General features: G+C 41.7%; 1 protein-coding gene across 3 annotated transcripts in view; it reads left to right on the top strand.

Moving 5' to 3' along the window:
- Positions 1-27,754, top strand: part of LIFR (LIF receptor subunit alpha) — a 74,413-nt gene that overhangs the window by 12,069 nt on the left and 34,590 nt on the right. For all 3 annotated transcript variants that reach the window (XM_065905778.1, XM_065905779.1, XM_065905780.1), the window contains 5 exons: positions 10,939-11,087; positions 12,700-12,814; positions 15,265-15,401; positions 22,532-22,695; positions 27,512-27,686. In XM_065905778.1, the coding sequence (XP_065761850.1) occupies positions 10,946-11,087; positions 12,700-12,814; positions 15,265-15,401; positions 22,532-22,695; positions 27,512-27,686 (733 nt within the window). In that variant the 5' untranslated portion in view covers positions 10,939-10,945. The remainder of the gene's footprint in view (positions 1-10,938; positions 11,088-12,699; positions 12,815-15,264; positions 15,402-22,531; positions 22,696-27,511; positions 27,687-27,754) is intronic.

Genomic DNA, 27,754 nt, shown 5'->3' with positions numbered 1-27,754 from the left:
TTCATCAGCCTGGCCCTTGTGGTATGTCTGAGCACCTGCTGAGTCATGGCTGACCAATTGGAAATGTACTTTGAGCTGTAAGGAGAATAGTAAGATGGTAGCTGTTGGCCGTGTTGCCCCCTGACACTGACTGCCTGACCTGCTGTGATGGTTGGAAGGGCTTGGTAGAGTGAGGGGTATTTCCACCAGGAACAGTGCTCAGCTGGCCAGGGTTGGGGAGCAGCATTCCTGCTCACATTCTAGATCTCCCAGTTCACAGACGTGAGAGATAAGGTATCCCATGAGGAGAACAGCTATAGGGTCCTGGGTCATAGCTGTGTGATTTTAGAGATATGAGGGGCTTTGTCCAAGGCCCCATGCCTGCTACCTAGTGAGTGGAATGGGGACTGGAGCCCTGGACCCACTGCCCCACTTCAGTGACTTCTGCTCCACATTTAGTGTAATGGCCCAGAGATGAGATTTGTAGCCAGACCTGGATCTAAATCCAGGTTCCACTCCTGACTAGCTGTGTGACCTCAAACAAGTGTCAGAAACCTCTCTGTGCCTCTTTTTTCTTGTTATACAAAGAAGGACAATCATGATACGACCTCCATAATGTTGTTATGGGCATTAAATCCACTCTTGGATTTGAAGAACTTAAAATAGTGCCTTGCCTATTATAAATAATACATAAACAATGCATGGTGTCTGAAAAATAGTAGTTATGAATTACATATTGAGGTTGACTCAGCTAAACCCACCATTTCAGCAGCTCAGAACTATGACATAATAATCCATTTTTTTCATTTTAGAGTTTAGAAAGAGCTTTAAGGATAGTTTCACTTCATCTGTTTTTTTAAAAAATCCTCTAGCAGTGTGAGCCAATACTGTTCTTTTAATTCATAAATTTATCTATAGCAGATAGGTGCATTCAAAAGCATAGCATTCAGCTTTCTCTTCAGAATGTAAAGAAATAATTGGGTGTCATCAAAATATCGTAAGTCCTTGCCCAAGATGCCATTTGGGTGGATTTGTTCACTTCACTAAATAAACATGTATTGCATATAAAGCTCTCTTAGACTCAGGAGTGTTGTTAAACCAAATCTCTCCTCTTAGGGAACTTTTAATGGGGGTGGGAAGGAGGGCAAGAATAACCTTTGAGATGCCTGGTATGATGTGATAAATGACCAAAGTAGAAATGCGACAGGATGCAGCAGGAACAACAGGGGACCATCAGTATCTGGACGTGAGGGTCTTGGAAAGAGCCAGGAGGCAGCAATGCCCCAGGGACAGGAGTAGAAGGGTGGTAGATGTGAAGCCTCGCGGCATTCAGTCTAGAGTTTGGATGAATGATGAAACTTAGATGGTCTTCAGAGCTAGGTGAGTCACTGTGGAAGATGTGGAAGATTCCCACTGTGTGGGAATCCCATGCCCAAGGCAATGGGATTAATCAGGTAGTGATGTGAGTGACCTGTGACAGAGATTCTGATGAGGGTCTACCAGAGCAGTGCGGGTGGAAGTAGGGGTACGTTCTAGGGCAAAGAGTCAAGGCGTGTTTTGCAGGTGGAACTGATGAATAGGTAGAAGGAGTGGGAGAAGTTGAGTGACCCAGGAGAGGCTGGTGCCATGCATGGGAATAGGACTTGGCAAGGGGTAGGTTTGGAAGGGGAAGTGACTTTAATTCTGCACATGTGGAGTTTTTGAGGAATCTGTGAAATATCTTAGTGGGTATGTAGCATCAGAATATTTTGTCATTTCTCACAGACCTCATTTCATGGGTTTCTGCAGATGAGGAGTTGCCCAGTAGATGCTTAGTCTGTAACTGGGAGGATAACAATTCTGGAAATACATATTTAAAAGTCATTAGTTACGCCATGCCATGCCAGGTTGCTTCCTTTGTGTCCATCTCTGCCACCTTATGGATCCTAGCCCGCCAGCCTCCTTCTGTCCATGGCATTTCCCAGGCAAGAATACTGGAGTGCGTTGTTATGCCCTCCTTCAGGGGATCTTTCTGACCCAGGGATAGAACCCACATCGCTCACGTCTCCTGCACTGGCAGGCGGGTTCTTTACCATTTGCACATTAGTTATGAGATGGTTAAAGCCACAAGAAGAGAGTATGCTGTTCAGTGAAAGAATGTGTGATGAAGGCTTAAAGGACTTCCACGAAGGAAGTTGAGAAGGAATGGAGTCCTAATTGCATCTCAAATCAGTGGAGGAAGGATTCTGTTATTTAATAACCAACATTGGGGCACGTGGTAACCTTGATGGGGAGAGGGGAGAGCTGGGTCCCTGGCCCTTACTGTTCACCACAGTTAATTTCATATGGATTCAAGTCTAAAATGTTAAAAGTCTTAATTGTACTTGAAGACAGTGACAAAGATTAGATATTTCACAGATTCCTCAAGGGTGACAATTTATAGAATCTTTGCATGAGAAAGAAGTTTACAGTCAAAAACTATAAAGAACAGAATTAAGAAGTCTGAAAGTCAAACAGATACTTCACTGGAAAGTAAGAAAGCAAACTGGGATATATATTTGCAATGTATATAATAGAGTTTATGTGCATATTGTGATATTTCTTTCTAATTGAGCAGTAAGGAGTAATGCCTAATTTAAAAGAGAGGCGAAAGATAGAACAAGCAGTTTGCAAATAAAGCATTGTAAATCACCAGTAAACATATGAAAATGTATTTTGATTACATAAGCAAGGAAATGAGATTTTTGGCTAACAGTTGGAAGAGATTAGAATTTTTTAGAAAAGAAGAGACAACCTTTGATACAGCAAGAGTGTGGGCAAGCATGGGCTGGTGAGTGGAGCTGCTCCTGGTTCTTTCTGAAGGTGAGCTTATATCATGCTTTCTTGCATGTTGAAGATCTCTTGACATGTTTTTGAATAAGAAGGAATGTTCTTCAGGTTGTTTCTTTACTGTAGTAGTAGAGTGTTTCAGGGGAGAACAAGTTTATTTGTCTGAGAGATGCTCGTTGACATTTCTTGAAGGCTGTTGAAGTCACTCCTGTTATGGCTGAGCTGACGTGAGATTTGGGTGGATGAATGTCTCTCTTCAGTGGGGTGGAGCTTCCAGGGGCCTCTGAATCTTGGGAAGCGTTGGGGTGGAGAATGTCGGTGGGTGGAAGGGGCCATTCCCTAGAGTCATGGTTTGGGAGGAGACCTGAGGCCTATGGAAGTGTGGAGGTTCATTCTGTCAGGCAGAACCAGGCCCTGATGTTGGAGCAGTGGGAACCTTCAAAGCATTTTAGGCACTGGAACGATGTGCTCAAATTTATTGTCACATGCTGAAGTTGATAAGGAACAGGCTGTTGAGTTAAGAGGGAAGTTCTTGCTGGAATGAAGATGACCAAAAGTGACAGGAATGTCAGGATCCCAAGAAACGAAACATCAGGATGAGAGTGTATAAAAAATTCCTAGGAAATTCAGAAAAACAGCAGCTAGATTCTTACAACATAGCAAAGCTTGAATTTCAGCATCACTCTCCTGCACGCAGAAGGCAGGCTAAAATAAGATACTGGAATTTCCTGAGCACTTCAGCTGTCCTCTAATGTAAATTCCAAATTTTCTTGGTCCATAGTGTCCTTAGTGTTTCACTGATGTTTTTATAGTGCCCCCAGGTCAAAAGAAATACCTTATAGTTCTTTTTATGAATTTGTTAGGTCCTGACAACTTAGCAAGTGTGTATGACCTGACACTTCAAGTAGCAGTTTGAAAAAATAATGCATATCAACCTAAAGGAAATAGTATCTTTATTTTATTCTTTAAAAGTCATGTGTATGAATCTGCTGTGTACTGCATAACTTTTCAAAACTTGGGAATGGATCGGGCACTGCCAGCCTCATTTCCACAGCTCTCCATTGATCTTTGGGTGGTGCCTACACTTCATCACAGCATCCAACAAGCCTTCTCTCCTGCTTTACAAAGATAGGACGCCATGGAGAGGACTGTGGCATGACCTAGTGTTCAGACCGAACCACAATGAACTGAAGGTCCTCCCAGTGTTGGACAGATGTCCCTTTGTTACCTCCAAAAATTTAAAATGCAATGTCGTACCCGAGGTCATTTCCTTACATGCACCTGAGTGCATGGGATGGGAGCTACATCCCCAGTTTATGTTCGCAGTTGGTAGTACATGAGTTGGTACGGAGCCAGCAGCCAAAGCATAGTGTGCAGACGTACGCGTATTCATGTACCTCTTGGTGTTCCTTCACCAGTCAGCCAGCTGGAGTTGTGAGTGTCTGCTCAGTGCCGGGCACTGTGCTCGCCCAAGGCGGGAGTAGGGGGGCATGGCTTGCAGCGAAGAGAGAGACAGTGTTTTCTCTCAAGGAGCTTGTAGTCTGAGGGAAGAATTGCAGAATGGGGAAGGGGCCAGCAGACTTTCTAGAAGGGACCAGGTGGTCGGTATTTTAGGCTTGGCCACGAAGTCTCTGTGGGAGCCGTTCAGTCCCGGTGCAGTGATGTGATGGGCACTGTGTACACAAATGGCTTGGCTCTGCCTAGTGAAACTTTATTTCTAAAAGCCGAGGTGGGTCCTGCCTGGCCCAGAGGCCAGAGTTTGTGCAGCCCCCGTCAAAGAGATGGAATCACGGTGTCATGGAAGCAGAAGAAGGAGCAGCAGACCTTCAGGGAATCCAGGGAGGGGTCACAGAGGTGATGGTGAGCTCATCCTGCTGCCAGCAGGAGTCTCCCAGGTGAACTGAGCAGAGGGTGGCAGAAAGGAGCTCAGAGGGACACCAGGCAGAAGGGAAAAGGCAAATAGACAGGGTCATGGAGGGGTCCGGGCAGCTGGGAGAATGGAATCCACCTTAGTGTGACCTGGAAAGAGGTCAGAGGGGTAGAGCCCACCTGTTAACACAGGAGACACGGGTTTGACCCCTCGGAGGGGAAGATTCCCCTGTGGAAGGGACTGGCAACCCACTGCCGTGTTCTTGCTGGGGAATCCCACAGACAGACGAGCCTGGTGGGCTACAGTCCACAGGGTGGCAAAGAGTCAGACACGACTTAGTGACTAGACAGCAACAACAGACAGCATCCCCTCATAGCCTCCAAAGAATGGCCGCAAGGAGGAAGTATCTTCTGAGATCTGGTATGTCTTTCTAAAATGTATTTTATTCTCTCAGTTAGTAGTTTGAGTATAGAATTCAAATGTGGAAATAATTTTCAGTCCACTTTTGGAAGACAGCCTTTAAGCTCTCAGAGTTGAGAAGTCTATGTTTTCCTCTCCTCACTGCTCCTCTGCTCCCAGTTCAGCCAGGTTGGCGTTTTCCATGGGTACATCTCATTTTACCTAAATCCCTGCACTTGACTATAATAATACAGTAGAGTCTACCTACCTGCAGTTTCTGTTCCTGGGGAGCCTTCTCCAGAGGGCTGAGCTTGAGAAACTTGAGATCTTGTAAGTAGGGGGTCCGAGTGAGAAGTGGAATTAGGAAAGTGAATGATGATCACATGGTTTGGTGTGTGTGTTTTTTTTTTTTTTTTATGATTTTTATCTTCCCTAATAGAAAACAGTAAGAAAAGGGACACTGGGAGGCTGGGACCCAGCAGTAGGACACTGTCTGCTTTCCATCCAGTGAACCTTGCTCGGGGTGACCATCCAGACATCACCTCTCCTGCAGACCCAGCCACCTGCTCGCACAATTGTTTTGCTGTCTTAGAGTTAAGCAGCTTTCTCCTTCAAGTATCTCATTCCTTTGATGAGTTAATAACAGGGGAGTTATCTCACTGTGACGACAAGGATGGGGCTCAGGGTAAAGATGCTTTAGATTTTTACTCACCTCCCCCCACCTAAGCAGGTGTTTCTCAAGCCCTCTGTCAGGGCAGGATAGACTTGCGTCAGCCAAATACACTCAGTCGCTCTCTGTCACATTCCTACCCCCTCTCTGCCCTCCTGTCTCCCCTTCACCCCCTGAAAAGAAAAACAACAGCAAGCTATCACAACTCAAGAGTTTATCAGGACTGCAGTTTCTGGTGCTCTTCTGCCTTTCACTTTGCTTTTCTCCACTTTTTTTCCTAACTGTCCTCAGCAGAAAGATCTGGGACCTCACACATCCTGGAGGCAGAGCTCTCAGAGCCTAGGAGAACGAAAACAGCACCTGTATGGAGCTTTTGTGGGAGGGGCCGAGCTCTGCACCCCGGCTCTCAGGATACACACTCAGGGCTGATATATTCAAAAAGACATGGGAACAAACAAGCAAAAGATAGATCCTTTTTTTTTTTTTTTTTTTTCAGTTCAGCAGTTTTATAAATTGATTCTGCGTGATCAGTTTTCCTGAACAGAAGGATTTATGGGCATTTTGGAATCCTTTAAGGTAATTACATCACTCAAGAGAGACACTGGTAGCCCTTGGGCAGCCCAAAGATATACCTCGTTTGGCCTTTCGTTATTGTTCAGTCAGTAAGTCGTGTCCGACTCTTTGCAACCCCATGGACTGCAGCACTCCAGGCTTCCTGTCCTTTGCTGTCTCCCAGAGTTTACTCAGACCTTTGTGCATTGAGTCGGTGATGCCATCCAGCCATCTCATCTTCTGTCGCCCCCTTCTCCTGCTGCCCTCAATCTTTCCCCGCATCAGGGCCTTTTCTATGAGTCCACTGTTTGGCCTTAAGGATGTTTGAAGAATATGAATGAGCTGCTTATGCTTAAAAATTTGAGTATTTCATGTAAAATCCCAGATTTCTACCTAATCTTGAAAAAGAAGAAAATCTGGCTGCCACTTTTCAAGCAGGTGGCTCTGCCCCATGCAAGGACATAGGGCTCTAGTTGGCACCTGCCTGTGATTTCTCCCCTCTTACCCTTGGCGTTTACATTTGTGTTCTTCTATGTGTTGAGAGACAGCTTGCCTAGTTTTGAAAATTAGCTCCTGAAATTCAATAAAAGGTATGCTTTCCTCTAAGGAATAAGGCATTGGTGGAAAAAGTAAGTTCTGACAGTGTATGTGTCAGGAGGAAGTAGAAAGTGTCCTGTGTCCTCATTTTCCTGTTCACTGGAAAGCTCTGTTCGTGTGTTGCTCCAGCTCCGTCAGTCCCTTTGGTAGAGAAGTCAGATATTTTATGAGCACATTGATACTGTATGGCCTAAATGTCTTATTCAAGGTTTTCTGTGTAAATGTTGTAACAAGAAAGTCCTTTTTATCATCTTGGCTATTTTCAGTCAAGCTGGCCTTGGTGACAGTGACGTTGATTCTTCTGTTCCTGAGCACCCCGACCCTGACCCTCACAGACCTGCTCAGTGCAGTCCATCAGGGGCTGCTGGCACAGTGTGCTCATGCCTGCCCACAGGGGTGGAATATCCCCGCCCAACTCGGGGCATCTCTCATAGAGACCCTGGGCAGAGCCTGCCTCCACGCCGCCCTGGTTAAGGCTGAAGCCACGAGGGCAATCTCTCTTTCATAGAGACCCTGGGCAGAGCTTGCCTCCATGCTGCCCTAGTTGAGGCTGAAGCCAAGAGGGATTGAGTGATTTGCACTTAGTCACACCATCATCAGTAACGGAGCCAGGATGAAAGCCTTAAGTCCACAGCATCCCCATCCAGAGCTCTCCTCAGCCGCCTCCATCCCCCACCTGCCACTTCATGGGACACTCCCCTCTTTTCTATAACAAATGTAATCTTATAGTGCAGGATTGTTTTCTTTAAGATAACGTATAGCCAGTCTGTGAGTATGGGTTGTGATTGTTTTGATCATGCATGGTCATGTTTGGTCTCTCTATTCGGCTATTGCTGTACCCGCCACCTGACTTTGGCAATTGGGATTTTAGACATTCCATGAGTGTATTTTCATTCTAATAAGTAAACTCAGCAACCCTGTGATTGATTAGGAAGTTGTTCGCCCAGAACTAATGGTGAGCCCTTGAATTGTGTGCTGGTCCCTCGTATTTGTTTGGTTAAGACTGTGTGACGGTGCTCAGCAGTTGACAGGCAGCCGTCCTGTCGTTTGCTTTCACTAAGACGTGTGTTTCTTGAATTCTCTTGTTAGTAGGCTCCAGTTTTTCAGATGTTCAGTCACTGTGTTTTTTTCCCCCAATTTCCTGTTGCTCATCTGTCTTCTCACATTTTTCTGTCTTTTGTTTATTCTGAAAGATTACTCAATGTTTTATCTTTCATTAGAAGTCTTTTAATATCAGTCAATGTATGTAATGTGTAAGAGTTATTCCTGTTTCTGGTTATTCCTTTTTATTGCATCCTCTTGTTTTTATGACTGTGCCATGCCTCCTTAGAGAATACTATTTAGAGGTGGTTTTCTGTTTGTTTTGTGTGTGTATGTGTGTGTGTTTCCAGTTTTCCTGATCCCTATTTCCTCTGGGAGTAATTTTTATTTTCCTTTTGGTGATACTTTTTATCCTGAATTTCTCTTTAATGATTTAGGCTTTGCTTATATGTTTTTTGATCCTTAGTTGTCTATTCCAGTATACAAATGAGGTAATATTAGGTCTGACAAGGAATTTTCAGTACACTTTGAGGACTTGTTGGCTGTCAAGTTTCATTCAGTAACAGTGGACGGGAACATCATTACTCAGAGGAGTGCATCAGGGTCAGTTGTGAAAGGCTTTCCTCTGACAGCCATGTCTTTGCTAGTACTATGTGTCCTCAACATTTCTTTGCTGTTCTGCAGGGAGGACACTTCTGTTGGGAGTGGGGCATAGGAGCATGTCCAAGTTGGTTTCTGTAACAGATCTTGTAATCCTTGAGCTTCGGCTCCATGAGTCACTGCCTCCATCTTCATGCATGCAAAGAAAACTTAAATGGTACCACTGTCCATCCAATAGGGCTTCCCTGGTATCTCAGCTGATAAAGTATCCACCTGTAATACAGGAGATCCTGGTTCGATTCCTTGGTGGGAAGATTCCCTTGAGAAGGGATAGGCTACCCACTCCAGTATTCTTGAGCTTCCTAAGTAGCCCAGTTGGTGAAGAATCTGCCTTCAATGTGGGAGACCTGGGTTCAACCCCTGAGTCGGGGAGGTCCCCTGGGGTAGGACACGGTAACCCACTTCAGTATTCTTGCTTGGAAAATCCCCATGGACAGAGGAGCCTGGCAGGCTGCAGTCATGGGGTCATAAAGAGTCAGACATGCCTGAGCGACCAAGCAGAGCACCTCCATCCAGGGACTTCCCAGGTGGCTCAGTGGTAGAGAATCTGCCTGCCAGTGCAGGAGGCATGGGTTCGATCCCTGGGCTGGAAAGATCCCCTGGAGTAGAACATTGCAACGCACTCCAGTATTCTTGCCTGGGAAGTCCCATGGATGGAGGAGCCTGGCAGGCTGCAGTCCATGGGCTCACAAAGAATCACACATGACTGAGTGGCTGAGCGTGCACTATCCATCCAGTGTTATTATTTCCACCAAATCTGGTAGTCACTTTTGACTTCTCTCCTCACCTTTCATAATATACAAAATACACTTATAGCACTTACATGTCATTGGCACTATTCCAAGTGATTTGCTTATATTTACAATTTAATCTTCACAACAGACTTAACAAGAAAGATACAGTTATCATCCCTACTTTACCAATGGGGAAACTGAAGCATAGAGTGATTCAAGTTACACAGTAGTACAGAAGCTGTGATTCAGCACCTGTTTTTAACCACCACCCTGCCCTGCCTATAATGGCTTGTAAGGTCCCCCATCTCTATAACAGATCCTGAATCTGGTGGCCTCTCACCACCTCCATTTTTAGAACCCTAGTCCTCACCACTGATTATCTTATTTGGACGTTGGTTCCCCAGCCTCCGTTCTCCCCTAGAGTCTGTTCTCCATGTAGAAGCGAGATAAATCTTCCCAAAGTACAGATCGAATTGTGGGTCTCCCCTGATGAAAACACTCCAGTGGCTTATTTCTCGATCCCATAAAAGCTCGTGTCCTTTAGATGACCTCAGGCTCTCTGTGGCCTGACCAGCCCACGTCCTCTCACCCCTCTTCCTGACCTTTGAACCTGGTGAGCTGTGCTCGTCTTAGGGTCCTTGTATTTGCTCTTGCTACTCTTTCCCTGATCTTATCATGGCAGGCTTCTGGTCAGTCACATCCCAGCCCAGATAATAGACCGCCACTCACACACTTCCATGCACATTGACTAACTCTGGTTTTTAAAGTTTGTATCAGGACCTTAAGTTTCTTCCTTGTTTACTTAGGTATCTCCAGAACTAGCATCTAAGGCCCCTGATGGCAGGGACTTTGGCTCGGTTTCTGGTGTCTAGAGGGGACCTGGCGCTCGGTAGGGACAGGTACCTCTGGGAGCGCTCGGGTTGAACAGCGCCTCCCTCTGGTGCAGCCCCTCCCTGCTGCCCACCAGGGCCCGTCACTGGTCATCCTTGTGCTTTCGGTTTTCAGCAGATACGGGTTAAAGCTCCTTTACCAGTGGTCCCTTCCCCGCTGAGCTGCTGGAGTGTTCGTTACGTCTCAGTCATTTGTGTGTCACTTGGTGTTTCTGTCACATCTGCAATCCCCCATACGTAACCAATGACCCTACTATTTTCTTTAAACTGTTTCAGAGTACATGAAATAGAAACTTAACATCGCAGAGTACATGGAAAAGAAAACCAATGTTACTTGTAAATAAGTGACTGTAAAAGTTAATACATACTAATTAAAAATGCCATTTCATGTATCACTTAAAATTGTGAAGACCTCGCTTTTAGGCACTGATTTTCTCTATTCTAGCAGTACTGACTAGCAGTACTGAGGGTTGATAAATATGTGCTCTGTTGTAATCTTGAACTTGAAGCCTATCATTTGAAAATTGACCCTATAATAGCTCCCGGAGCAGCAGCTGTGTCCGACTGGCACGTCCCCCAAAGCCAGGGCAGCTGAGTCTCGTCGTCTCTCCAGGGCTTTAATGCACAGCAGGTTTTGGTATTTGTCGGTATCCATTTTCAGTGTTGATGTGCACAGGATAAGGAGTGTCTTGAACCAGTTTGAACACCATTTGAAATTCTTCTCTTAACTGATTGCAGTACACAGATGATGGACATTTCTTTATGTTTGAAACGACCATCCTGCCTGGTGGACAGCAAAAGAATGAGGATGACTTCAGATTTCCAGTGGCTCTTATTAACAGTTCTGCTTCTGTATTTAACAAATCAAGTAAACAGCCAGGAAAAAAGTAAGTGCGTGAGAGTCAGAGAAGATGAACTGATTGCAGTGTCATTACTGTTTTCATTAGGAAGTGATCTTGAGTCTATATTGAACCCTTCAGGTTATGGTTAAACTTCATTTCTTTGTCATGTTTTAAAACCTACTTTTGGTTTCTTTTAAAAAAGGCCCATAAAGAGATAGATTTAAGTATTCTTTCCTCTTTAAAAAAGTAAGGTGTGACTTCCTGTTAGAATAAAATAAAATTCACCCTTTTAGGATAAATTTCTGTTAGTTTTGACAAATGCATACAGTCATGTAACCACCTGTGCAGTCAAGATTCAGGGCAGATCTATCATTCCAGAAAGTGACCCTGCTCCTCTGCTGTGAGCCCCTCCCTTCCCCACCTCCAGCCAACACTGGTCTATTTTCTGTCTGTAATTTTGCCTTTCATATCTACTTTACATTTTATATTATTCATTTTCATCTTATTTAAAAGCATTAAGAATGTTTGTAGGTGTTACCTAGCTTACTGTACAAAGAACATTTTCATCCTCTGTCTCTGAGCTTAGTTTTTATATCATTTTCATAATTAAACATACCTTTCCTTTCCCCCAAATTACTATTAAATAACATTATTATATTACTAATGATTTATAATGTGTTTCTGATGTTTTTGTTTTCTATCTTATAGCTTTATAATTTATTGCTATAGTGAATATCATACCAATAATATGTAAAAATTAAGAAGCCTTTTTAATAGATATTTATATGGAGAGTCTGAGATAGAATACCTTTTTTCACACTCTGCTTGCTTTCCCTCCTTCCCTTTTCTCCCTCCTTCCATTTTTCCACCCGCTTTCCCTCCTCCTGTCCTCTGCTCTCTCTCTTTTCCCTTGCCTTTTTAGAGTGACAGTTTTTCATTGTATAGTGTTTATGTACTCCATGAGCCAGTGTTGCGTCAGTCAGTACTATTAGGGTTATAATCTTCTGAATTACTTGTCACCTTTTAGTTGTTTAGGCCTACACAAAATATCTCTTTTCCAGAGACTCATGTGAGTTTATTACCATATATATGATGTGCTTCATAAAAACCTAAAGATTGGCTGTGGGATTTCTGTATAGGTGGCAGTCTGTAACAAGCTGTGAAGCAGTAGTAGTTAGGAGTGCTTAGAAGCTATGTTTGTGGTATAAGAGATACATAGTTTTTATTTTTACTTAGAGTCTTAGAGTTACTTTAAAAAAATGTTTTTTTGTTTTTTTGCAAATGGGGTCACTGTAGATTAAAATTCTCCCAGGCCCTTTCTTGGTCCCTTCATCGAATCTGTACAGTCACTCCCTCTATTTATATTAGTTGCCTGGAAGTGGAATTTTTAAGAGAGGCCTAACCCCTAAGTGGTCTAGTGGTTGGCCCACTTTCATCAGTTTACTCGCTAGCTTCTTTAAACCAAAGCTACAAAAAATGAAATAGAGAAGCAGTCACCTCCTGTGACTGTAGGTTCATCTCTGCATAAAGAACTTGGGCCCTGCATAGCTCGTACTTACACCTGGGAATGGTTTGACTTGCTGATCTTTACAGTGCAGTTAAATTAATACGCTGTGTGTGTGTGTGTGTGTGTTGTGTGTTGTTTCTCCTTCTCCAGGAACTCTTCCTGATTTGAAGTGTGTAACTAACAATTTACAAGTGTGGAACTGTTCTTGGAGAGTACCTTTTGGAGCAGGTTATGGTGCTGCTTATGAAGTTTGCATTGAAAACCGGTAATGGAAATACTTTGGTTAATTTACAGTTATAACCTAAAGATTCCTTGTCTTTCATTTTAGAATATAAAGATTTTATTCTGGAAATTTTTAAAAGAAATTTTAAATCCTAGCTCTCTATTTCCTAAAAAGGTGACTCTTAACTTCATTCAGGGTGGAAACAAACCCTTCTCTTGGTCATGACTGATTCTTTTGTTGTGGGAATTTTGAGTATGGGACACACTTCTCATGGGCTGTGGGTTCTGATAAGCTGTGGGGAAGTTTTACTGGTCTGTCCTAAACCAATGCCTGCCTGTATCAGTGAGGTTCAAGCTTAGATTCCGATAGAAAATGTCAGTAGTAGCAGTTTGATAGACAGGCATTTACTCTCACGTAAAAGGTCGGGAGTGGCAGTTCAAGGCTGACGTGGGTGCACATGGCCACGAGAGACCCAATTTCCTGTTTCCGTAGTGCTCTGCCGCCCTGAGTGTGTGATCTCCTGGTTCACGATGATGCTCCAGGGTGCCTGTCATGTCTGCGTTCCAGGAAGCAGGAAGGGCAGGAAGGATGATTTTCTTCAGGGAGAAGTGATTTTCTTCAGAGACTCCCTGAAGAGATGTCTGTCGTTGGCAGAACTTCATCCAGGGGCCAAACCTATGTGCATGAGAGGCTGGGTGATGTGTTCTCAGAGCTGATGGCAACGTGCCTGAGTAAACCTGGGGTAATGTCACTCAGAGGAGGGGGAGGGGGTGCTAAGAGACAAGCGGCAGATTCTGTCACACCACCTTACGCTCTCAGGTGACCCTGTAGTAGCTACAAGTCCCGGGGCCTGCAGTGGAAGCCCTCGGGGTGTCTGCAAGCCGGAACACTCTGCGTGCCCCTCCCTGACCCCAGCGAGCCTCAGAGCTGTTTAGCGATGCCAGAGAAGTTCGGTACAGAGCTCCAGGCACCAGCGTGCTGCTGAGGGGTCCTATTGTAAAGTGACAGAAATGTGGATTTAAGTACACTCAGGTTTTTTCCCAGTGCATGTAGATTTTTCGGGCCTTAGTCTAAGTGTTGTGGTCGTTTATCAGCTAAGTTGAACTTGGTTTTGTTGCAGAGACAACCCTCAGGTTTTATATTGTCGTTTTCTGCAGTGAAAATAAAGGATTACTCTTGGTTGTGCCTTGTGTCTCTCATGGGGTCATCTGGCATCTCTGCCCCTTGTCCTGCCCTCAGGGACCCAGACCAGGGGACCCTCATCTTCTAATGCAGTGGGACGAGGCACAAGGGGAGCACAGCCTTTCAGAGCTTCCTTCCTGACGTGAGAGCTGTGACTTTCACTTAGTTTCTCCATGAACAGTGTCACATGGCCATGCCTTGCTTCAGCGGAGCGGGGAAGGGCCATCCTCCTTTGAACCCAGAAGGGGAGAATCCGAAAAATCTGGTAAATCGCACTAACCACCACCGCAGGCCCCCCAGAGAGGAAGCTATCCTGGCCCAGGAGTTCACAAGCAGCAGATCGTAGAGATGCTGTGGATTAAGTTCTGATGGGAGCTGTCTGTGCTGGTCTGAGGGGGCGCTGACTAAGCAGTGTGAGGGCCAGAGAGGCTGTCAGAGTGTGGTTGTGGAGCAGGAATGCTCAGTTTGCTCAGCAGAAATAGGACAGAAAGCCATTCCAGCCGGCGAGGATGTTGGGTACAATGGTATCAATGTGTGAAAAGCCTGATGTATAGAATTCAGGTAGTTTTGTGTTGCTGGCGCATAAAGAAACCTCACAGGTGAGGTTGAGAGGAGGCAAGCCGACCCTTTCAAGTCCTCAGTCCTAAGTGAGTAATGTGAGGAAGCCTATGCAGAACAGGGCGGGGATGCAGAAGGCACCCAAAGTCCTTTTGCTTGAATTAAAATTTTTATGGGAAGTTAGAAATGTATGTGAATAACAGAGTGTGTAAACATGCGCTGTAAAGATAGAAAAGCCCATGGAACCACAGAGGAAAAACTCACTTTTGTCTGAGAGGTAATGGGTGGGAACTAGAAGCTCTTTGAAAGCAGAGCTGATGAGAATGTTTTCTATTACTGAACCGTGAGCCAAGACAGAGGAGCAGACAGGCTGAGTTGAAGTCCCAGTGATGGGAACCCTGTGATGGTGTGGTCCACAAGTGGGGGGCAGGTGTGTGAGGTGGGGGACAAGCCTGCACAGAGAAAGTTGGGGTGGGGCTTGGAAGGGCACGCTGAAATCCTGAGTTTCTGGAGAGAATCATCTCTGCTTACTCTCTCTACTTTCTGATCCAGTCTCGTTAGTTTTACCACCTCTACATTGATGGACTTAGCACTTACTCTCTTTTTTCAGTCTTGAAATGCAACATGACCTGTCATATTTTTGTATGCAAAAGAACATAAACTGTTTTTCAGTGCATCTTTTGTCAATCAACTTTTATGAAAATTGAACTCAATTTTGTCTGCTAATTGAATTTTGATTTCTTATATTTCAGGTCCCATTCTTGTTATCAATTGGAGAAAGATATTAAAATCCCACCTCTTTTACCTGGTGATTATGAAATAACAGTAAACCCTTTATATGAGTTTGGAAGTTCCAAAAGTAAATTCATACTAAATGAAAAAAATGTTTGTAAGTATTTGAAAAGAAAATTGATTTGAAAATATCTCAGAATGGTGCCTTTGTTAGTATTTCAGTGCTTTATTGTTGACAGACATGTACCGTTCTTTGCTATCTGTTGTTGTACTAATTCTCCCATGTACCCAGTGATCACACTTCCAACTGTGGAACACAGGCAAGATCAGGATGAAAGCAAACTCTTCCTCTGGTCAAGCAAATAGATGCTGTAGAGGTTAAGGTCCTTCCCACAGTTGGAAGCTTTTCTCCTCCCCGTCTACTTTGTTGATTCCTGCACGCCTTTCAGAATTCTTCAGCCATCTCAAGGAACTAGTCATTGACCATCCCTGCCCAGAGGAGACCCCATTCCTTTTGGCAGTCTGTCTTTCTCTTTTGTGGCATTTCTCACAATTGCATAAATAATTTATTGTGTAAGTAGGTGCTCCCTGTGTGTGTTTCCCTTACAAGAAAATAGGCTCCCCAAGGGCAGAGACTCTGCCTTCTGCTGCTAGGGTCTAGTTCACTGCCTTGCACTTCGCCGGTATCTTTTACAGATGTGTTGACCAAATACCTTGGATATAATGCTACAAGCTGGGTGGAAGCATGAATAAACCCAGGCTGATGGAAATGGAAATTTTTCTGTGCAGTAGGATCTTAAAAACCTTAGTTGTCTGGATTCTTTTAATGGTTCGCTAAACAAGTGTGTTGCCTTATGACAACTATTATGGGATGGCATCATAATGATATCACAGTGAGTCTTACAAGAATGACTTACGCTGAAGCAAGGGAAAGAAAATATAAGTGATCTGTCCAGATTTACAGACAGAATGCATGTTTGGAGTGGTCTGTGTCTGAGATAGCACAGATTTTTAAAGGATAATAGCAAGCATGCTGTCCAGGAATTTAGAAGCTGTCTCATTTTCTCTCATTTTCTGGCTAGTCTGGGGTAAGTGCTATTTAAGGCTGTCTTCAAAATAAAAGAGAGAAGAGCCATGTTTGTTATTTTCTTTCTGTAGTTGTACGTGAGATCCATGTGAGATTATTTTGTATAGATCAGCCATGATGCCAGTACCTGCAGAGAAATATTGTTAATACTTGTATTCTGTTAAATAGCATTAATTATATGTATTTTCTCTGTGTGTGTGTATGTATATATATATATATAAACAATAAAGTTTATATTACTTTATAATAGGCTTACCAGAACATATAGATTTTCAAGACATTATGTAAATCTCCATTTTTTTAGGTTGCATAGTATTCCATTGAATGGAGGTACCATAATTACTTTGTTATTGATTTTATTTTTAGCAAATTGTATTTTATTTTTAGCAAGTTATATTTTATTTTTTAGCTTATTATACTATTTATTGTAATCAAATGTGTATGTGTGTGTGTTAGTCAGTTGCGTCTGACTCTGCAACCCCGTGGACTAAAGACCACCAAGATCCTCTGTCCATGGAATTCTCTAGGCAAAAATACTGGAATGGGTAGACATTCCCTTCTCCAAGGGATCTTCCTGACCCAGAGATTGAACCCAGATCCCCTGTATTGCTGGCAGATTCTTTACCATCTGAGCCACTAGGGAAGCCTCATTTTCTTGTTTTAAATAGAAGCCTTGTAAAACTGAACTAGATTGGTGTCTTTTTTTCCCCCAATTTATACATAACATGTATCTGTTCTTTTCAAATTCTTTTCCCATTTAGGTTGTTACATAATACTGAGCAGAGTTCCCTGTTCTATACAGTTACCATTATTGTTCAGTCACTTAAGTCCTGTCCAACTCTTCATGACCCCATGGACTCCAGCACTCCAGGCTTCCTTGTCCTTCACTATCTCCCAGAGTTTGCTCAAACTCAGGTCCATTGAGTTGGTGGTGCCATCCAGCCATCCCATCCTCTACCACCCCCTTCTCCTGCATCCTCAATCTTTCCTAGCATCAGGGTCTTTTCCAGTGAGTCAGCTCTTCCCATCAGGTGGCCAAAGTATTGGAGTTTCAACTTCACCCTCAGTCCTTCAAATGAATATTCAGGGATGATTTCCTTTAGGATTGACTGGTTTGATCTTGCTGTGCAAGGGACTCTGAAGAGTCTTCTCTGGCACCACAGTTCAAAAGCATCAATTCTTTGGCACTCAGTCTTCTTTATAGTCCAACTCTCACTTTCATACCTGGCTACTGGAAAAACCATAGCTTTGATTATATGGACAGTAGGTCCTTATTAGTTATCCATTTGAAATATAGTACTGTGTGCATACCAGTTCCAGACCAGGTGGGAAGGGTAGCAGGAAGGGATAGTTAGGGAGTTTGGGATTGTCAGTGGTTATTATCGTTGAGATTTTTACTTGTAGTTTTTCAATATTACTTCCAATGCTTTAATGAACATTTTTTGCACATCTACATTGCTGAATTTGTGTGATGATTTTCCTAAGCTAAATTCGTAGAATTGGGAATTCTGTGTTAGAAACATTTCCTTTTTATGACTCTTGATATCCATTACCAGTTGTTCCTCCAAAATTTTGAATCTTTTTGCATTCTCACAGACATCATATTAGAGCACGCCTGCTTGTCTGCATCCTGGCCAGGACTACGCATATTGTCCTTCTCTCTTAGTTTGGCCACTGCATTCTGATGACCCCCCAAATTACAGCATTATTGTTTTTATATTTCTGTGTTTACTTTTAAAAAATTATCTGTCATTTTTATTCTTTTTCTGAACTATTTGTGTCCTTTGTAAATTTTCTCTCATGTTGAAATTTCATATTTCCTTCTCAGTTCACAAGAGCTCTCCATATAGTATGATTATCAATTATGTTCTATTTATTATAAATCTTTTTCCATAAATATTTCCCCAAATTTAAACTTTGTGGTGTTTTTCACACCACAAGTTTTCATTTTTATATAATAGAATCTCATGATATTTGGGGGATTTTGGTTTTGTTATCATGCTTAAATCTTTCATCCATCTGGAATTATTTTGTAGTGAGGTATGAGGAATCTAACTTAATCTTATTCCAGATTTTAAAAAATTTCCCCAGGACTCTGTCAAAGAGCCAGTTTGTGTTGTCTGCTTTTTTAGTAGGGAGTAAGAGCATTCCATCTGGAAAACTACTTGAAGATAATAGTGTTAGAAAGGCAAATCAGGGCAGACCCTAGGTAACATTTGATTAACAGACCAAATCTTACAAAGGGTTATTAAGAGATTAAAAATCTCGCAAAGACTTATTTTTGTGCTTGTCCTTGTCAATTAGAAGTTTATTGTGCATGCTGAGTCGCTTCAGTCATGTCTGAATCTTTGTACCCTGCAGTCTGCCAGCTCCTCTGTCCCTGGGATTTCCCAGGCTATATTCATACTGGAATGGGTTGCCATTTCCTCCTCCAGGGGACCTTCCCGACCCAGGGATCAAACCCACATCTCCTACATTGGCAAGCGTGTCCTTTACCACTGAGCCAGATAGCATTTTTAATAATAATGGTTCTGATCATGATTAGAATATTAGATAAACAGTATCCCAGTGCTAAGTTATTACTACCACTACTCAAGAAAACAAATAGCAAATTACATGAATATAAGAGAGGGAGACGGGTCCATCAGTAAACCTTTGAACATCTATCATGTGCAAGAGATGCTGTGAAATGGTGTGGAGCTGTACATCAGAAGATTTGGGTACTTTGGCAATTTGCTACTAAATAAAACTATGAGAAATTAAGTTTTCTCCAGATCTTAAGATCCTTTCAAAAGTATACATACAGAGCAAAGAAGAAATTTAACATATATACATATATCTAATAAACTTCTGGGCTTCCCAAGTGGCACCAGTGGTAAAGAGCCTGCCTCCCAATGCAGGAGACAGAAGAGATGCGTGTTTGATCCCTGGGTCAGGAAGATCCCCTGGAGGAGGGCATGGCAACCCACTCCAATATACTTGCCTGGAGAATCCCCATGGACAGAGAGCCTGGCAGTCTACAGTTCATAGGGTCGCAAAGAGTTGGACACAATTGAAGTGACTTAGCACGTACAGTATATTTCTAATTGACAAGGACAAGGACAAAAATAAGTCTTTGTAAGATTTTTAATCTCTTAATCTTCTTAAAATAAAAATTTGGATCTGTCTGAGGCTGAATAAATACTGTGGATCCTTTCAGAAAGACCTGGGAAAGCTCCCAGGTCTGATGTCCTAAGGCGGAAGGGACATGGAGGTTATGGGCAAAGATACGCCAGCATCACAAATAACACTGATGATATTTTTTTCTAGCTGAAAAGTTTCTAGTTTCTAGAAAACAAGTTAACATTGTCCTCAAGTGCATTTTAGCTGGAGAGAAGGGCAGATGACAGTTCATGGGCGCCTAGGGGAGCTTTCCAGGTGCATGATGAAGAAATTTACTATGAAATGAAAAGAAGTGTGTTTAATCTTTTCACTTGTAGTTACGACTGCTTCTGTTTTTCGCTTGAAATATTAGATATGACTTAGGTTTTGAAGAGTAGGCTACTGCTATTTTGATAAAATGTTAATTATGTGTACTTTTCAGAGAGGGAAGCATTTTAATAGATGAGTGTTGCCTTAATAAAATATTCTCATGTTGCATAATTTTAAGTTACTACGTTGTGACTTCTTGAAACATTTGACAGACCCAAGTTCTTGGCAGCCTCTGCTCTCTGTGGTTACCCTGCCACCTTGAACTTGCCCCTTTCTGGCTCTGAATCAGCTTGTTGCTCCTCATTTGCTCCTTCTTTTTAAAAGCGGTTTCCCACTTAAACTTCTATAAAGAATCTTCCACTGTCCTTATGGAGCTATTATAACAGTTGTAGTTCAGTTGCTAAGTTATGTCTAACTCTTTATGACCCCATGGACTGCTGCATGCCTGTCCTTTACTATCTGAGGGTTCACTTAGATTCATGTCCATTGAGTCGGTCATGCCATCCTACCATCTCATCCTCTGTTGCCCCTTTCTCTTCCTGCCCTCAATTTTTTCCAGCATCAGGGTCTTTTCCAGTGAGTCAGCTCTTCACATCAGGTGGCCAAAATGTTGGAACTTCAGCTTCAGCATTGGTGCTTCCAGTGAATATTCAGGGTTGATTTCCTTTAGGATTGACTGGTTTGCTCTCCTTGCTGTCCAAGGGACTCTTCAAGAGTCTTCTCCAGGACTGTTGTTTGAAAGTGTCAGTCCCTCCGCACTTGCCTTTCTAATGGTCCTGCTCTCATCTGTACATGACTACTGGAAAAACCATGGTTTTGACTATACAGACCTTTGTCAGCAAAGTGATGTCTCTGTTTTTTAATATATATGCTGTCTAGGTTTGTCATAGCTTTTCTTCCAACAAGCAAGCATCTTTTAATTTCATCGCTGCAGTCACCGTCTGCAGTGATTTTGAACTTGCCTTCACCTCAACTGTCATTTGAGGAGGGCACAGGCAAGAAAGAGCCCTCCCTACTAGAAAGCCTGAATTTTATAGAACAGGCTCATACCGTGTGTGTTTTCCACTGACCCCCTAAGTTTTTCCATATGATACTCATCCCTTGTAGGTACAAAGACTTGGAGATTTTTAAGAATTCCTTATTCTTTCTGCTTTTTTTTCTTTCTTTTTTAGTGTACCAGTTTTCTCCCTGTGAGAGGCCCTATCGTTGAGCATGGTTTTTCTCTTTATCTTTTGTAATGCAGGTTCAGAGCCAATTGCCCTGCCAGCATTGTTTCTTAGAATTGATGGTACCCTCACCACCATCAGTGGTCTTTTCTCAGACCTTCTGAACTTCTGTACCTTCTGAACTCTGTTTTTCTTGGACCCGGAAGACAGCCCATTTCTTTTGATCCTAGCGATCCCAGATTTCCTCTGCCTTCTGCTGCTTCCACATGTGTTGCTCTCAGGATTCTTGCTGGGTTCTCTGGCTTCTTGGAAGTGTGACTGGGTCACTAGCTCTCCGGCTTTGGCGGCTCTGTATCTGTGTGTTAGGTTCATTTCTTGAGCTGCACTCGCTGAGTTCCTCTTGAGTCTGCGTGCGTGCTCTCCCTGGCCCCCGTTCTTACTGTCTGCTCCCTGCTTCAGTGATGGTCTCTTCCTCCTGACACTTAGCCATGGCCTGGCTCCCTCCTCTCTTCACAATGGTCCATGGTTCCTTTTGCCTTTCTTCTTACTTTCTGGGCTGGTGACTTGAGGAAATTTTAGATGTTTTCATGTCTTACTAATACTAATCCTTCATTTCTTTGAAATGTCCGTTAGATTTGTCCTTTCTTTTCCATATATGACATCCTGAGCCGTATCCTTATTACCATAGCCTGGCTGTCTCCTACTGGGTCACCTTATCTCGTTCTCAGCTCCCTACAGGCCTTTTGCCCACCACTGCAAACTAACCTTTCTGAAGGACTTCCCACATCCTGCCCAGTGCTTCTTAGATCTGCATGGAATCCCATTGGCTTCCTCATCTCATTAGCACCATCCTGCTGCTCTTTACTGCTGCCTGTGTCCGTTGTGGGCTTCCCTGGTGTCCCAGCGGTAAAGAATCTGCCTACCAATGCAGGAGACTTGGGTTCGATCCCTGGGTTGGGAAGATCGCCTGGAGAGGGAAATGGGAACCCACTCCTGCATCCTTGCCTGGGAAATGCCATGGACGGAGGAGCCTGGTGGGCTCTGGGGTCGCTAACAGTCAGACGCAACTTAGCAACAACAGTGTGCCAGTGCCGGCTCACTGCGTCCGGAAGTGGGTGCCTTCCCTAGTGTGGGGGCTGGCATTGCAGATGAGTGGGAGGGAGCAGAGCGCGCAGATGGAGGGCTTTGCCAAGGCCAGCTTGACACAGTCCATGCAGCGGGAGCTCTTTCACTTCCCTCTGATGTTGCCTGTTTGGAGATCCCAGACCCAGTGACACCAGAGTGTTGTGGGAACCCAGTTGCTGTTTGTGTTATGGATTTGAAACATCTGGCTGGTAAATAATTTCCTCAGATTTGGCTGATGAATCACTGGGAGCTGCTTGTACAAATAAATACATATATTTATTTATTCTCTTTTCAGTACCAGGTATAAGAACTTGCTTTACTCCTTAATTATTTTTGGATCAAGAAGGAATAGAGTTTAAAATTAGTTGATTAATGGAATTACAATATGAAGAACATTACTTCTTTTAATAAATTTTATCTTTTGTTTCCTTTTTTAAGCCTTAATTCCAGAAACTCCAGAGATCTTGAATTTGTCTGCTGATTTCTCAACTTCTACGTTACACCTAAAGTGGAATGACAAAGGTTCTGTTTTTCCACGTTACTCAAATGTCATCTGGGAAATTAAAGTTCTACGTAAAAAGAATATGGAAATTATAAAATTAGTAAGTTTAAACAAAAATAGATTTTTTCCTATGACACTAAAGAAACTGAATAATTTTTTTAAATTTTGAAGTGAACCTTTTGGTTATTAAAGAAGTAGATCAGATATCCCTTTGGAGTTCATTAAAGACTGTATGCTATGACTATAAAAAAAATCACTAAATTAATGAAATAATGTGTAACAATTACAGGAAGTTTAGGAAACTAAGGGAAGTTTAATCCATGATTCTGCCACTTGAATATAGTAAACAATATATTTGTGTATTCCTGTCTAGCCTTTTTATATGCATGTTTTTGCATAAATGGAATAAAAACGTACATATAATTTCATTTACTTATTATTATAAATTATCTAACATAAATATAAACATAAATGTTTTGAAACATATTTAGACATAGTAATTGTTGAGAGATTTTGCATAAATCTGTAAGTTTGAATTTATCTCAATCCAAAATGACATTCTTATATTAGTAGCACATGCTTTTTTTTAATACTGGTTATGAATAGTTACTTTATGGTCTGTCTTCAGTTTGTTCTTTGTCTGAGGCATAGTGAGACATAGTAGTAAAACAGGTTGACAGCTAGTATGTGGGAATTCCCTTTTTCCTTTTCCTCTTTAATGCACTTGATATATGCCTAGTTATAGGCTTAAGAGAAGGCAATGGCACCCCACTCCAGTACCCTTGCCTGGAGAATCCCATGGACGGAGGAGCCTGGTAGGCTACAGTCCATGGGGTCACTAAGAGTCAGATGTGACTGAGCAACTTCACTTTCATTTTTCACTTTCATGCATTGGAGAAGGAAATGGCAACCCACTCCAGTATTCTTGCCTGGAGAATCCCAGGGACAGAGGAGCCTGTTGGGCTGCCCTCTATGGGGTCGCACAGAGTCGGACACGACTGACATGACTTAGCAGCAGCATAGACTTAAGAATTAGAAAACCATGATTTTGCAATTTTTTTGCCTAAGTTTATAGGTAAGATAGTACAGATAATAAATAAGATTATTCTGTATGTCACAGTCACGATCTTATTTTTCCTTGTAGACAACCTATGTATTACATAGGTTGAAATGACAGTAGCCATAATTGTGGTTATCATGTATCCAGTGCTTCTGGTGTTCCTGACATTGATGTGAAAGCTGTCTATATGTTAATCATTTGCATCTTTACAACAGGCCTCTGGGGGAGGCACTGTCAGTATCATCCCCATTTTACAGATTCAGATATAGTCTCAGGAAGACGTTGAGTGAAGGAGCCAGAACTCAGACCCCAGCTGACAGTTGATTGCAGAGTCTGTGCTCTCCGTTAACCAGTAAAGTTTATATTACATTATCAGTATTGTTATCTTCATCTAAGATGCCCTCCCTCTCCTTTTCACCTGTGTAAACTGAATACACATTTCATGACCCAGGTCAAATCCTTATTTTGAAGCCCATTCTAATTACCTCAATCTAAAATGCTCTTTCTTTTCTTCAATTTTAATGTCAGATTTGCAGCCAACTTTGATTTCATCTAGCATTGTTGTCTTAGAACTATGACTTCTTTAAAATTGTGTTGTGTAGCTTTTTATTATGGCCTAACAGTTGTATTCTGGGTTACTAATTACCAGCTTAGGATGACTTCTCAAAACCTTTTTCTTATTTGTAAAGTAGTGCTAATATTTGCTACTGTAAATGATATGATGTTTATAAAGCTACTTAACAGCTCTTCACTGTCATTACTTCCTTTGAGGGAATAGGTGTTTTTTCCCCTAACTTAGGGATGCTAGAATAAGAGGGATACTGTTTGATATGTAAGTGAAATCAGGCAGAAATGAATGGAGATATTATTCTAAGGTTGTGTACCTCACTGCCACAAGATGCCTAACGAGATAGCAATGTCAAAATAGTAATTCCCTACTTTGGGGAATATGATCTTTGAAGAAGAATAGCAAGAAGCAAGAAAAATAGCAATAGAACAAATTAATTTTAAAATGTTATTCCTTTGCATAGTAAAATGTGACATTTTTTATTTGTAATTATATTGTTAGGATTAGTATTTAAGGCAGAATTGCTTGTAATCAGTCATTTTATGACAGATTATAATGCTATTATTTTGTAATAGTTTAAAGATCACTAAAGATCATAAAACACTACTAATACAAATGCTTCATTTATAAGTTTCTTTTGTAGTGTTTCATTTACAACTTGAAGATTTCTGCCCACAGTCTCACAAGCAGCTGTGGAAGCTGTGCTCTGCACAGACCAGAATGTGCATGACACCTGGGAGTTATGCATCCCCCTTTCCTCCTCTTGTTTTTCTCGCCTGTAAACAATGCATTTCAGTTCTTTTAGCTGATTCATTTATTATTTGTCTCCATTTTTCCAGTTAGCACACTTATGTTACTCTTCCTTTTTTTTTTTTAAGTTTTAAGCACTGTTTTATTAACTTCCCACAATGAAAGATAAGAATTGAATCCTGTCTCACTTCCCAGCCACAGACACACTCTCCCATGCATATGCACTTATACGTGTGCTCATGTTTTCTTTCCACTTCCTGTTTTTCCAATATCATTCTGTTATAATTTTTGGTAGGCCAGTAATCATTATTTGTGTTATGATTATATAAACACTATTCATAACTGAACCAAGTACTGTATACTGTTCTTACTTTTCCATTTTTGGAGAGGGTACATCTTTTCATATTGTCTTATGCTTTTAGTTTTACTTGTCTGCTTCATTAATTCAATTCTAAATTCTTTCTAGCTTGTATAAGTTTGTCAAAATGTTCAAGCATATTAATATTTTATCAGTTTTGCCTTTGTGAATAAATCTCTCTGAGGGCCTTCTGACTTACTTCCCAACCTTTGACATGTAAGAGTTCACATGCATGCTGCCAATATTTGTAAAGCACAGAATGTGATAAATAGCTAAGTATTCTTGTGGCCAGGGGTTTCTCAGAAACTCCAGAAGCCTCCACTTGTAGTAGCCAATCCTTGGTTCAAAGAGATTAATACCTGAGCGTGCTGGTAACCCATTCAGGACAAACCTCTATGTGTTTCAACACATTTGTTAGAAAGCTATGGTTCATCCTCATCCAGAAGATTCCTTTTTTATTTTTCTTATGATGGACTCTTTTTCCTGAATTCCTTGTCTTCATCTTACTTTCTCATTTTGGTGGAAGCTTAAATTTATTTGCTATTTATTGTTGATGCCCTGCTAACTGCAGGTAGCTTGCAAATATATTTTATTAAAAAAATTTAAATTAGCTGTCAACAAAATTTAAAAGACTGTCAATTCCAAATATTGAAAAGATCCAGAACAATTGAAATTTTCATACCCTTCTGGTAGGAATGTAAAGTGCTACTTGGTAAAAACATTGAGACTTGACATTTCTAACAATGTCATTTTATGTATTCAGTCATGATTGCTAGATTAGCTGGGTATAGAATTCTAGGTTGGGAAGTTTTCTCAAGATTTTGAAGCCATTGTTCTATTTGTTTCTTATTATGGATTTATCTTCATCTGCTGCAGTGGACATTCATTAGGCCCCTGAAAACACATGCCTGTGAACTTGGGGACATTTTCATATTTTGTCTTTGATTTCCTGTTTTCTCTTTTTTTCCTTAGAATTTCTGTTCTTTAGAGACTGGACCTTTTTAACCTTTTCTCTAATTCTCTTAGCATTCTTACATCAGTATTTTAAGACTACTTAGCATTCTTAGCATCAGTATTTTATTTTCTGAGCAATTTTTCCTAAACTTTATCTTGTGCTTTTGAAGTTTTTATTACTATACTTTTTAATATACAAGAGATCCCATTTTTATTCTTAGTCCTTTTAAAAAACATTTTTATCATGTTCTTTCATAGATGCAGTATCTCTTCTTTGAGGATATCAGATTTCAATTTTTTAATTTTTCTTTCTATGCAGTCTGTTTTTTCAAGCTGCTTTTTTCTTTATTTTGATCTTTGACTTTCATATTGTAACTTTTTCTCACTTTCTGATCATTCTGATTGCTGCTCTTATTTAAGTGAAAATCTTAAAAAATAAAGCAAGTCTAACTGGAACTTATTTTTGCCTGGGTGGGAATTGTTGACTAGTGCTTCATGGTACTTGCTTAGGATGGACTGTCAAACTGTAAAAATCTTAATATTATTTTAGGTTTTTATCTTGACTTGCTCATATGCTCCTTAGAAAAATTTGTTTAGACTCTTAACCTAGTGAATATGTACTTCGCTGTCAGTATTCTGGGTGCTGAGTAGGGGAGGAAGGGAGGAGTGTCCCAGCCTTTAGAATGCATAGTTCTCAGTCTCCCTGTTTTTAGTATGGTATTCCCCATTCTTAGTTCCTCCTAGGGTTATTAAATTCAGAGGAATTCTGTTTCACTTTTACAAAGGGTTAGTCTCCATTCTTCAGCCATGGTGAAGAATAGGCCTTTGGTAGAACAAAATTTGGAAGGGGATTTGAGTGCCTAATATATCTTCAAATAACTTTTAGGCAGGCTACCAGTTTAGCACCTTACCTGCACTGTGCATTTCCAGGATAACCTAGTACTTCTCATGAAGTATATTGAGTGTTTTTTAATATTAACATCAGTATAAAAAGAAGTAGGCCCTCAAGTTGAGGAGATAAACATAAGTGAATCATAGTTATTGTTACTCCAACTCTCCTTAATATGTTATAGTTTTACTTATTTTGTAATACAGGTTTACTTACTTTTAAGTAATACAGTTTTACTTACTTTGCTGGAAATTGTATACAGTCTGTTTTTTAACCCTAAAGGAAAGCAGAACATACTACTTGAACATAGAGTTTTGTGTTTGTGTTTACTTTGTAGGTGACCTACAGCACCGCTCTGAATGGCAGAGATACAGTTCATCATTGGAACTGGACTTCAGACATGCCGCTGGAGTGTGCCATTCACCATGTGGGGATTAGATGCTACATTGACGATCCTCAGTTCTCTGGTCGCAAAGAGTGGAGTGGCTGGAGCCTACTGAAGAACATCTCCTGTAAGTGCATATTAAAAAATTTTTGTTTCAGATGAATTAGATTAGTCTTGTTTAAGGGTAGGACTGAG

Source organism: Muntiacus reevesi, chromosome 14 (assembly GCF_963930625.1).
Source record: "Muntiacus reevesi chromosome 14, mMunRee1.1, whole genome shotgun sequence".
NCBI lineage: Eukaryota > Metazoa > Chordata > Mammalia > Artiodactyla > Cervidae > Muntiacus > Muntiacus reevesi.
The sequence above is the reverse complement of the archived record's forward strand: the minus strand, read 5'-3'. Positions and strand labels throughout refer to the sequence as shown.